Raw genomic sequence first — 13399 nt, forward strand, 5'->3', positions numbered from 1 at the left:
TAATATTTGTACTTTTTTTTTTTTTAACGTTTCCTAGGGAATCGGAGGAGACTTCTTCTCCAAGAGCAGTTTCTGTGTTAGTTGCCACATAACTTGGTTTAACTGGAATTTTTATATAAAAAGATACTGTGTCTAGGTACACAGATACAATCTTTTTTTTCTTTTTCTTACAAGAACAAGGAGTTGTTCTGCAATAGCCCTTATAAGATACAATTTTAGGGAGCATTTTACTGCATTATTTCAGCCTGTTTTCAGCTTTTGAGTATTGCTGTACTATAAAACATACTGTATGCAGTATGTGGCTGAAATAAAAATACCATAGCAAGATAGAGATGAGAGAAAGAGAAGCTGGGGATGAGGATAATGAATTCCTCACTCCAGAAGATGCTATAGACTGGCTTTCTCTGAGAAGGTAACAGAATTTTCTCTGCTGTATCAGGTTATTTAAATGCACCTCCGAGACTGGCTGTATAGATTTTGTACACTGGTTACAGTAAAGAGTATATAATGGAACGTGGCTGGCTGAGTTTTTGTGAATTATTCATGCTGTGGTCAATGGAGATAGTTTTTAGTGGCCAGTAAAGGTTCCCTGTCTTTGATAAATAAAACTTAATACTTCTCTCTTGCACGTTTATTTGCTATGAAGCATCTTAATTAAATGCAAAATACTTAGTTGAAGTAACTCCAACTCTATTTTTAAACTAACTGGACTGAGAGATTGACTTTAGTATGCCATCTACCCATTCTGTCTTGTGACTAAATGGTGTAAATCGAGACTGCTGTTAGAAAATAATTTGGGAGAAGCAAGAAACTAAGTATAGTAGACAGTATGTGTGTGTCTGCAGAACCTTTGCCTTGTGAGACAGTGCTGGTTTCAGAGCTATAATTGGCTTCTCAAGTTGTTAAAGCAAGGATAAGTTCACCTGTATGTATGTGTTTAACTCTTACTTCAATCATTACTAGATACTGGACTTTCAGTTTATAGTGATTTGATTGTATTGCACCTGTGCATAGGGAGATAAAATAAACACCAAAAAGGACAGTCTCAGAAATCAGGAGTACTATGAGGGTGTCAAGGTGTGTCCCTTTTTACTCAGGCACAAGTTAAAAGAAGAATAAAACACATCTGTGTTCTAGTTCATAGGCTTCTTTAAGAAGCCAGAGGGTGATGCCTCGTGCCTAAATACTGTTACCTCCTGCGAGGAAGGTGTTTTTTTTTTTTTTTTTAAATTTTACAGTTACTTCCACACTAAGCTATTAGCCACTCTGTCCTCACAATGAGTACACATGAGAGGTCGGTTGACATCTTTGAAGTGTTTTGAAGTCACTCTTCAGTCGCAGGGCACCGTGGTCAGAAAGCTCTGTTAATTGTTCAAACTCATTTAAAAACACAAGGCTGAGAAACAAGAAAACTGTCGTAATACCACATGTAGCAGGCTTAGGTTCTTCTGCCAGAGCTATTGTGCCTTTCTCTAGCAGTTTGGTAGGTTAGCTATTGCTTCTCTTTTTGTTCTATGTGGAGTATGTGTATAATAATAAGTCTTTTTAAGTTAAAGCTATGTCATGGTTTCCCTGTGAGCAGAAGACGTCACTGTGTGCCCTTGGAATCGCACTAGTTTGTTCTTGACTTCCCAAGTTGCTGTTCTGTTCTGCTCTCTTGTCTACTGATAAAGACCTTGACTAGTCAAACTGAAGAAAAGAAACCATGGGGCTTGACAGGAGGGTGATCCTTCCCTCTCATTGTATGTACACACACTGATATTGGAGCCTTATCTTACTGTCATAAAATAGTGGAATGATAAAGGTAGAAGTTCAAGTAAACGGCTTGGTCATGTCACTGCTCATGGTTTTTGGATGTTCTGGAAAAGTCTGGCTTTGATCATCAGTGGCCTTCTTGCTAACTTTCAATATGAAATGATCGTAAAGTTACGCTGTTCTCTCACGTCACTGTATCCACTACATGAGTTTCTGCTTAAATTTCAAAGTATATTTACTGAAAACTCTTATTTCCTCATACCTTAAGTTGTTATCGGGAGGGAAAAAAATCTCAGTCCTGTAGAAGCAGCAGTTTCAAATCTGTGCCTTGTTTGTACACAGCAGCTAGTTCATGTGGAGACAAACAAGCATCCTAACAAATGGAACAGCAGCTCAGTATTCTAGGTTACTGGGGGGTGTCGTGTCATAAATACAATTGAGTTCTCAGTGCAAGAGAAAACAAAGGGGTTCTTACGTGGTAGCTCCTTAATAAATAAATAAATCAGGAAGCACAGAGTGTGTATTTTCTGTCCATTCTGTCTTCTGTATCCCACTTGCTACTGCTCAGCTAGCTTGGAGGAGACTTCTTCCAGAATCCAGATTTGCAGAAGTCTTTCCTAGTTGATGAGGCATGCCACCAGCTATTTTTCTCTCATTCATTTCTCTTTTGACTCTGTCTGAAAAACGCTCCAAAAATTCAAGTGGATAGATGCAGTCTTATTGCATTTGTTAAATGGTCTCTGCTGTGAGATCATGAGCTATACATGGGTGTGAGGACAGAGCCTGATTTACGAGTAACAGCAGACGGGCTGCAGACAGGACCTGCTGCCTGCCAGGGTGCAGAGCTGTGGCTGGGCTGGCAGCAGGATGGTGGGAAGATGGCTCAAAAACGTGGTGCAAGACGAGCCTGTGGAAGTGCTGCCATGGTGTGGTATGAAATTCTCCAACCATATGGGTGGCAAAGGGGAAGAAGGAACATACTTGTGCTAGTGAAGCTGGAAAAAATGAGGGGAAGGCGTTTCCCACTTCAAAACATGACATATTCAGGGGCCTGTGCTTAAGCCAGATGAATGCAAAGTAACTTCATGTATTTGGAAGTAAAATAAAAAGAAATTTAGAGAACTGTCATACTAAGGAATTTATTTCAAAATAGTATATCAACCCCCACCCCGAAGCTACTCTGTGTAGAGCTTTATAAATTCGTTCGGTTTATGCAGTAATCTGTACTTTTTTATAAAAAACACGTCAGTCTTATCTTTAGTGGGAAACCCCACTGAGCACTGAAGTGCAGGAAATGGAGGTGAGGAGTCCTTAAGTGTCCCATTCATTCCCAAACCATGACTAATTGTCTGACCTATTCCTGGTAGGTGGATGGTTGACCTGTTCTTGCAAACATTAAATCATGAAAATTCTGCTGTCTCATTGGCAGTCTGTTACAGTGCTTCTTCATATAAAAGGGGGGTGGGAGTGTGGGGGGAACTAACCTAAACCTCTTTGCTGCACTTTTTTTGCCCTTTCCATCTTGTTCTACTCAAACTAGGCAGAGTGGGTCCCATCTTCATCTCTGCAGCTGCCTCCTCAGTATGTGAAACCTGTTGTCATGCATTCCTGAAGCCTTCTTTCCTTTGGAATAAACAAATCTTTTTTTCTCTAAATTTTTCAAATGCCTTTTTTTTTTTTTTTCCCCCCTATATACCTGGTTGTTCTTGCTGCTCCTCTCTGAACTCTCCACATCTCTTCTGCCATGAGATGCTGGAGATAAGATACAGTAATTTGGCTGAGAACCAGAACCCCCTGGTTCTGAGTGAACCAGGAATAATCTCTTATCTGAACATCTGGCATGTTTAAGTCCTGTGTTTACAGTATGACATGGGCTTGTGTTGAACTTGGGATCTACCATAATTCTCTTTCTTTCTGCACAGAACTGGTTTAACCAATTATACCCTGTCAAGGAATGAGCTAGCCTCTGGATTAAGCTGTGGCTGTGTGGTGGTACTGCATAAGCTGATTTTCTGCTAGTGCTGCTACTGCCATATGGGTGTGAGGACGTTAGGCAGGTTAGTTGGTAGAGGTAACAGTGATCTTTAGAGCAATTAGTACTATGGGGCAAGAGAAGGATGACACACAGCACCTGAAGAGCAGCGTTTGCTGAAAAAGCTCACCTGTTTCTCCCCTCCACCTTCTGTTGGTCTAACAAAAGCTCTTTGCTTAATAAATGGAAGTTGTTAGCCATCCTTGTGTCTGACTTGAGTGTAGGTGCTCATTTCCACATCCTATGTCATACTTGAACTAACCTGGGCAAGGAAAGCTCTGCAAAAAGAGATTTTCAGCTCTGTCAGTTCAGTGCGAGCACTTGTGGCAGTACAGTGCTTGGGAAGTGGGGAAGTGCTGGATGGAGGCTGGGAGGTGGGGAGCGGTTATACTGCTGCTGCCGTCAGGCTTGTTGAGACTATGCTGTTAGAAATACATCTGGTTAATGATTAGACACTACTGAAACATTTTGCCCCTAATTTTACAGTTGTGGGCTCCTCTCCAAGTAGATCTGGTAACAAACAATTCAGTGTAACTCAATAAACGTGTGATTTCATTACAGCTTGTGCCAGAGAATGCCATGAAATCGCCTTTCTTCACCTGCCCTAGCTGTTCAGGGCTGAACCTGCTGTGGCTTCACCACTCAGCACTGTGCAGATCCCCTGGGTTTGTCATAGCCAATGCACTTGATGTGAGCATGGTTCTCAATATTTAAAACCAGCCGATTACCACAGGGCAGTAACCAGGAGGCAGATGTAGCAGTTCATGCTTTGATGTAGGTTACTGCAGCACAGCTGATCATCCTACGGAAGTGGCTGGAGGAAGCCAAGTTGCTTCTGTGTGGTTGACTGATTTATATGGAGAGAAAAGAAAGAAAAAAAAAAAGAGCTGCTGTATGACTGGATTAGCGCCACAGTTGCCTGCTACGCTGTGGTGTTTGCAAGTAGTGAGCTTCTAAAATAACATTGAAAGAGGACATTTTCAGGTGTCGTAGGCTTGTCCTGTAACTCCAGTATTAGTTAGCGTGTATTGATCAGTGCTGGGGTTTCTCCACAGCATAAGCAAATGACTCTGTGGTGTGGCAGTAAAATAATAGTGATATAAAACAGTGGCATATTCCTCGATTAAATTTTTCTGGCAGCCATTGAAATTATTTTGAGTGTGAACACATTTGTGGAATTACTTGTCTGCTCCTGTGACAGTGTGCTGGGAAATATGCCAAAACAAATTGTCTCTTTCTTGCAGTTTCATAAGCCAGAATACTATCCAAACTCTTTCTGGCTTCTACTACAATGAAAACGTGAACTCAAAGTCTCCTACATGTGAACTTGGATCACATTGTGCTTAGAATCAAGCAGGAAAAAGGTAGAGGAGAGAGACATCACATAATTTAAAGAGTCAGTGTCTATTGTGCTTATGAAAACAGTGAGGAATTTTAGACCTATGTTCATGTGAATTCAAGGAAAATTGAGTGAGAAATTGGCAAAGGGGCTCTAGCTGTGTGCCAGGGCTTCATGTGAATTGTGAATTAATTCTGATTTTCTCATTTTGCAGTTGATGTTATGGTTGACACAAAAATCCTTGATCTAAAGTTTTGTTTTTCAATTCAGCGCTGGCATTTAGGCTCAAAATCTGCTATGATTTCTGTGGTGTTTTGGCTGAGATGCAGGAGTGGCACTTGCTGAACCAGGATGTGAAATTCAGTGTTTTATTCTGATAACATAAATACCTAGAGTACTTAGTGACCAAACCTCTCTTGTTGATTGTTTTTAAACATAAATATCCCACAGTTTAATCTCATATTTGACATGCAATCTGCATGTGGGGTTTTTATTTTTTAATTTTTCTTTCAGTACTCCAAATTAGATTTTCAGATTCATACCAGATTATTAAAAAACAATCAAACAAAAACTTATTTCTGAAACTGTAGATCTTATGGAAGTGTATAGTGATGCTGAAGAAAAACCTATTTGTGTTTCCTAGCAAGCAATCTAAATTTCTCTGAATTATGCAATTTAGAGATAATGTGTTTTGAAAAATAAATGAAAGTACATCATGACAAATTAAAATATGCCACATATGTAGTTTTTCCTCGTATTTAATAGCTTGTAGTGATAACTTATTCTTTTAAAAAGATTTCTTCAATTTAAATTTGTAAGAGTAATTTGTAGTGTGTTCTTTGTTCTTTGCAAAATGGGGCGCTACAATCATTTGAAAGTACATGTTTAAAATATTAATTTGGGGGGAAATTGAAAGGATTTGTATAAAGACAGAGGAACAGGCTTGCAGTGAAGCCTATAAAGACCTTGTATCTAAGCGTATGTATGTTCTAGAAAAAAAAAAATACTTGAAGTGACTATTGTTTCCAAGTGTGGCATGAAGTTTTGTTGCTCCTGGTATATGTTGGTTTCCCTTTCCATGTTTTTAAAGTGAATTATTTCATTGTGCTTTTTCCCTTGAGAGGGTTTTTATGCCCAGTTTTATACTCTGTCTTATAGAACACAAGCAAATTACCTTGTTTTGTCTGGCCCTTTCTCTTTAAAAACTCTGTGAGGAAGAACTTGATCACCAGTAGCTGCTGTAGTCTGGTAGCGGTGAAACAGTAAGTCTCAACAGCATTAGGAATGGGTTTTGTGTAGTCAAAGCACTTCTGTGGTGCTCTCTGTCTAGATGGAGCTACTGCAACTGGTTTTTAATAGCATGAAAACATGGATTTGCTGCTGTTGCTATATCCACGCCGCTCTATGTGCTTTCCAGTTTAGGTAAGGGATATTGGGACAGCAAATACCATAAAATTTCAAAACTGAAAATATGAGGTGTGGTTAACTTCACTGATTCAGCCTGAAAAAAAAAGAACTGCCCTCATTAATGAATATGTATTTAGTGCCTTGGAGGACTGGCAGGGATACTGTAGCTTTGGCCACAAGCACGCCAGGGTTGGGGTGTATGGCACTTCTGTAGTCCCTGCAGCAGCATGCCACTAACACTTGCAACAGAGTGAAAATAGCAGTGGTAAACTGTCTGTCAGCATCACTCAAAGCTGAAGTCCTGTTGCTGTGACTGGAATCTCATATTAGGCTGCGCAGGAGTAAGTGGAAAAGTCAGGGGTATGGATTCTTTAATCCAGTTTAAGTGAATATGGTTCATGCCAGCAGAGAGGAACCAGAATTGCTGTAAATGGTTTATTTTTAGCCTATTTATATAAATTGAGGGAATAAAGGGAGGGAAGGGAACAAAGCAAACAGTGTCACTATTAACTGTGGGGTGTGTTGATGCCGTAGCTTGACCTGGCTTGAGCTGGCGAGTTGTAGGTGCCTGGAGCTGTGCTGCTTGTGAAGATGGCTGTTTTCTTTTTCCGGTACACCTAGGAAATGTAATCCGTAATCCAGATAATCTACTCGTGTGGGTTCTTGGGAGCAGGCTGCACTGGAGAACTTTGCCACCTGATAAAAGTTTGCGGGCTGGGGAAGCAGAGGCACACCTTTTAAATGACAGTAGCTTCACACTCTTCAGCGACTTTCACTTCTTCTTTTTCTTTCCCTCATTTTCTTGTCAAATGGCTGTTTTGCATGTGCAGGTGCTGGCATTGCTGGGAGGCCATCTCCACGTGGCACCTCGCTGTGCCTGTGCCGGGCCCCGCGGTTTGGCTGGGGCCTCACCATCCCTCCGCTTGAGCACAGTTTCCACAGAGACCAACACTCCCTCCTTTCCAGAAGGATATTTTTAGGAGCTGCTGTTTAGCTTCTGGAAAGACTTTTTCCTTAATAGGAGAGCAGACTAACAGAGTTCCTCTCTGCTCAGGGTGTCTTCTGCTTTGTGCTTTCGCTGTTTTCACTTTCTGCCTTGTATGTCACTTAGTCCCATTTCGCTGCTTTCTTCTTATCTGTGTCTCCTCTTCCTCCTTTCTTCCATTTCACTTTCGGTATCACTGTTCCCAGCAGCAATAATCTTTGAACACCACAAAGGAGCTTGCGGAGCGAGGGGAAGCCCAGCCTCCTCTCAGAAGAATATTGTACTTTAAGGACAAAATCCCTGGGCTGTTTGGTTCCTCAGCTAAGCCCTCCTTGCTGAGTCACCGCCGGCTGGGCAGCCTCTGTGAGGCCTCAAGCGCCCCGGTGCCAGGCCATGGCCTTCAGCTCCCAGGGCCTTGCGTGTGTCAATTATTCATGGCCCTTCCTTGCGAGTTGTCGGCTGTCCTCTGGCCTTGCAATAAATTTTACATGTAGATGTTTCTGCTGATGTTTGTGGGAAGTTTGATGTGTCACCTTCTGATCGATGGCCTAATGGGAAAGGGCTTAGAAAGATAAATCTGTAACAGGAACTCTCCTGGCTTGGAAAGTTGGACTGTCCCTGACTGAAACAGTCCAAGAGATTCCTTTAGTTGTCCGTTAGTAGGAGTACAAAATAGAAAAGATGTTTGACTTAATGACAGGCTGCAACACGCACCCACTCAAAGTCCTAATACTTTTAAGAATTGTTTTGTTAACATTACCGTGTTGCCTTTCTGAAGAGTTAAATACTGACTAGTTGTAGTGCTTCGATGAAGAAAGACTTCTGTAAGTTTAGAGAGCTCTGATTTTGTTAGTGACGCTATAGACGGTATCTGTCTTCCAATTTTGTATTATGCCAGTAAGATTGATTTTCTTTGTATTCATTGCTTTTGGTGTTTTGTTTCTGAAAACAGCTTATACTGCAGGTTGAGCAGCTTGCTGCTATGGCAATAGGTATGCTAGAAAGAAAGAGAATTGAAGAAAATTGCAATGCTGAGGCAATTGTGTTAAAGGAATTCTCTGGCTACCTTATGCTGTCCTATTATCCTGTGATTATCATTCAAACATCTTTTTCTCTACTTTCCATAGATTGTGACTCCTTTAAAAATAGGATTTAACATGATATTGGAGCACAAGATGGTACTTCAAAACCTACCAGTATTAATGCTGTTCTTTCCCTACTTAAGTGCTACATCTTGTTGAGGTCACATTTTGTTTTATTTCCTGATGTTGATGCATTTCTGCCCCTCTTTAATGTGATGCAACAGCTGGTAGGTCAGCGGATTGGATGCACAGTTTCCATATTCAGCCTTCAAAGGTACATGCCTCTGACCCGCTCACTACCCAGCAGCTGGAATGATGTCTGTGAGGACAAGGCTTTGCTCTGAGATTCTGCTAACATGCATACCAAAACCAGCCAGGCTCTACTGTGTGCTGGGCTGTTTCTAACAGTAAGAAGGAAAAATTATCCTAAAAGAGCTTTACAGCATCTCTTTAAAAACATCAGGCCATGGCTGTGGTGATAGACCACCAACGTGAGCTGCTGCTTGGTTACCAAGAGGATAAAATTTTACTCCAGGGAGATATTTTTATACAGATGCTTATTCATATTACAGTAGATGCCAAAAGCACCCTTATGCTCAGCAGCATGGAAATATTAAGAAAATTCTACTTGCACAGAATCTACAATCCAGCCTCGTTTTACTTCATGATAAAAACAGGCAATCTTGCCAGTTTGTACTTAGATGGTCAGGGCTGGATTATTCTTCTACTGTAATTTTTATTATCTCTTTTGCAAGTACCCAATCATTTGACTGCTTGAAAGTCAGGTACTATCAAGCCCTGTCAAACATGTTTATCAGCTTGTCAAAGCTTCCCAGGTGTACATTGGTTATAGGCCAAACTGTAGGTTTTGATTTTCATTGCCACAGCAGTGGCAGCAGGACAGTGTAGACTGGCAAAAAGATGTGTTCAGTGCAAATTATCTTCAAATAGAAATGTGTTCTCTTCCCGATCGATTATTCTTTATATAGCTTGCAATAGAAAATTGAGTTAGAAACCTGGATAAATAATCTACAACCAACTGAGAAATAGCTTTGATTTGTAGCTTTCTTAAAAGTTGTAGTGACCAAATACTACTGTACTGTTCCTCCTACCCTACTCTGTTACCTCCTCCTGTGCTACTTCCAAATTCCTTTACATTTTGCATACTTAAAATTGGTGATGTTATTAATTTAGCTTTTTCTTAGTTGCTTCTGCGAAAGAGCACACACACTAGGACAACTTACAGGCTAGATAGAAATATTTGGGAGCCGTCCAAGTCTCCCTTTGAACCCTGAATTTTATGGAATGATGGAATTATGGAATGACATCTTTATAATTGCAAAATAAGCTCCACATCATATTTTAAACAGGAAAAGAAAAATGATGAGTTACTCATACCAATCATCAATTGAAAAATGAACCAAACTATCCTCTCAAGTTCTTACGCTTTTTGGCATCTTTAGCTACACTAATAAGGCAATTTGGTCTTTTTGTTTCAGCAGTGTTGAAAAAAAGGAGTGTCAAAGGAGTAACTATTTTGTTTAATGGTGGAAAGGTTGTCAGCCTCCAGAATACCTAATTTAGATTCCTGGAAGTGACTCTAGGTAGGGAGAAGTCTAATTTATAATTCGCTGTGCTGCAGAATGGAAAGATAAGAGGTGTTCATGAAAATGGTGCAGATCAACAAACTGACATTCCTCCTTTGAGGATAGCTTTCTTCAGCCTGTACAATACACTGAATATTTACTTCACTGTTCTATTTTAGAGTTTAGGCTTGTAAACTCATGTCTCTTAGGAGTGGATTTTAAAGTTCAATGGATGGAAGGGGTGCTTTGTGGTTCTTTTTAATCTGTTTTACACCCTCCACCTTTTTTCTGTCTTTTGCCTTTATGATGCAAAATATGTTTTTTAAATTGATATTTATTTTCTCTGCAGGTATGGCGTTAGTCCTGAGAACATTATTCTGTACGGTCAGAGTATTGGTACTGTCCCTACAGTAGACCTGGCATCTCGGTACGAGTGTGCAGCAGTAATCCTTCATTCTCCTTTGATGTCTGGATTACGGGTAGCTTTTCCTGACACTAGGAAAACCTATTGTTTTGATGCTTTTCCAAGGTATGTATAAATGATGCAAAGATAATTGCTCTATACTGAAAGTGCTCTTTAGGTGTTTAAAAAGGACTAGCCACGTAACTTTCTGGGGAACTTTATTGAATTATGACCTGTATTTTAAACCTCACATTCTAAATCAAAGTAGAGACGTACTTCTAAATCAAAGTAGAGATTTACCACGTGAACAGGCTGCTCTAAGTCTCAAACTGACATGATAACACATAAATAAGTCTTAGTGTTTACAACTCTTCTTTTTCTTTTTTTTTGTGGGTTGTTAAAATCAGAATTTTTATACCTTCAAGTTTGGATAGGTACCTTAATAACTGATAATGTCCTATTAAGTCCTTCAGACTAATGACCAACAAATTATTAATGTACACTCTTAAAATCTTAGTCAGTTTTGATTTAGAAGCTCTGGAGTATTTTACATATAGAAAAGCATGTACAATTGGTTTCAAGATAAAACACTTGCCTTTAGAGCCTAGTGTCTCTCTTGAAATTGCAACAGTTCCAAGTTAAGGAGTATCTCAATATTTGGGAATAGTAGATGTTCTAGGAATAACAGGCATTTTAGGAATTTTCTTAGTATTTCTGCATGTTTGCAGGGATGCAAAGATTTCATTCTAATGCTTTTTTCTTTTCTTTTTTTTTTTTTTTTGTTCTGCTGAAAGGGCTTAGCTTTTATTGCATGGAAACTTACAAAATCATTTTTTGTAATGTCGATAGGACAAAACATATTTTCTTGATTTCATAACTTTTTTTTTCCCCTCACAACCAGTAAATAAGCCACATGTTGCAGGCCAATGTGTATCTAGTAACTGCCTAAGTGACTGTCCAATGACTTTCTAAGACTTTGGTAAATTCTACATCGCACATCTTAGCATTTGAGCTTAGCCTTACTAATTTCCTACAGATGTTTTGTCGTTGTGGCTTTGAACAGTTACACTTCAAGTATTGCCAGAAGTGGACTGCTGTTTAGAAAATTGAGATATTTATGTGAGTATTGTCCTGCATCAAGACAATGACAAAGCTATCTGTGGGAGTTAGACGTTTGGGAATGTGAGAGGGGAGCCAGTCTCTATAGCAGTGTATACAGACTTGGGGGGAGTAAGGAGAAGGACAGATAAAAAGCAAAGTGGTCCATGGAAGGGCGAAGAAGAAGCAGAGGATTCACTGAAATCTTGTGCAAACCTGACTTTGCTTCAGAAGGTCATGTTTGCAATGAGTGTAGTAGGAGATGCTCGTAGCATTTGTCATGTTTGTTTTATTCCAGTTACAACAGATTAAAATTAGACTGTGGGGGAGGGTGAAAACCATAGCTGTAAACCCACGCCTAAACAGCCAGAAGTAACAGTAGCTGTCACAGTATCTGTCCAGTCCCTAAGTTTTGCATTCTTCCAAATAAGATAAAAATGTAAATTGCTGAAGGTGCAATCAGAATTTGAAATTGTTTTATGCAAACTTGTTTATCATCCTCAAACCTTAAACCCAGTATTTCCAAAAGCTTCTGCTAGAGAAAACAACAGCACCTTAATAATAGCTGTGATCGCAAAACTAGTAGTGATTAGCTGATAGCAGCCAGATCAATTTAAAAAAAAAAGGGGGGGGGGGGACACTGACTACAGATGCACTGTAGCTCTTGAGAATTTTGTTCTTAACCTACTGAGCTGCTCATTGCTGTCAGTCTGACTTCACTTGCACTGTAAGCAGTGAAAATAAACAGCAGTGTGTTTTTCTGTATGTGTACAGCTCAACTGTCTGTCTTCACAGCAGGAAACAAAATAGTTCTGTGTGCACCTCCAGTGAATTGCTATTATGTGCATTTTATGTTGGGACTCCATGAGAATGTGGTCTCTGTAGATTTTTCTAGCTGCAGAGTGGTATGGCCGAGAATACTAAGCAAGTCCAACGTGCAGTGTAAATGCTGCCTTATGAGTTGCTGAGTTGGCAACGGGACACTTTCCAATTTTCTGCAAAATACAAATATCTAGCTTAATGGTCTGTGAATGTGTGTGGGGAAAAAGAGTTTCAGTATCTAAATACTGCAGGGAAAGGGGTTTCCTGGTTTCGTACAATAAATGAGATCTTGGTTTGTAGCCACTAAAACAATACATAAATATCTCTGTAAGTGTATGTGGCTGACCTGTATTGTCACATCATGGAACTCAGGGACAGACCCTGCATGGGCTTAAGACTTCAGTTTATGTAGCATTTTCATGATTAAGTATTACATTTGGGTATTGTACTAATTTGGGGATGATAACTGGGGGAGGAAATCTGCATTGTTCTATCTCCCAAGTTCTTGGGATATTTTTCGGTATTCAGCACAGTTGCACGCAATTCAGATTCCAGACAGGAGGAGTGAAATAGGTTGCATTTTAATTTTAAATAACATGAAATCTGTTTTTCGAGGAAGTATTGATACAGAGACTAAAATGTGTTTACACTCAGCTGTTTACTGGAATACCAGTGGCTGTTCTGTAGAATACTGAATGCTGAGATGTTTGTATGAGGTTTAGTGCTTCAGTTTACATCTTAATTTTTAATTAACTATATTTTGATAAATCTTCTTTAAACCTGTTTTTAAATCAGCATGTGCTGGCATCTGTATTTGTTATCATCCTAAGCAATTAGTCTGGTCACTTTGTAAAGTTCCTAGTCTTACTAATATCACATTCTTTCTTCAG

General features: G+C 39.7%; 1 protein-coding gene across 1 annotated transcript in view; it reads left to right on the top strand.

Moving 5' to 3' along the window:
* ABHD17C (abhydrolase domain containing 17C, depalmitoylase) overlaps window positions 1–13399 on the top strand; it is a 34417-nt gene that overhangs the window by 18372 nt on the left and 2646 nt on the right. Inside the window, exon 3 of the mRNA XM_084531571.1 lies at window positions 10536–10715. Within this exon, the coding sequence (XP_084387697.1) occupies window positions 10536–10715 (180 nt within the window). The remainder of the gene's footprint in view (window positions 1–10535; window positions 10716–13399) is intronic.

This window comes from Aythya ferina (genome assembly GCF_964211825.1).
Source record: "Aythya ferina genome assembly, chromosome: 11".
Taxonomy (NCBI): Eukaryota; Metazoa; Chordata; class Aves; order Anseriformes; family Anatidae; genus Aythya; species Aythya ferina.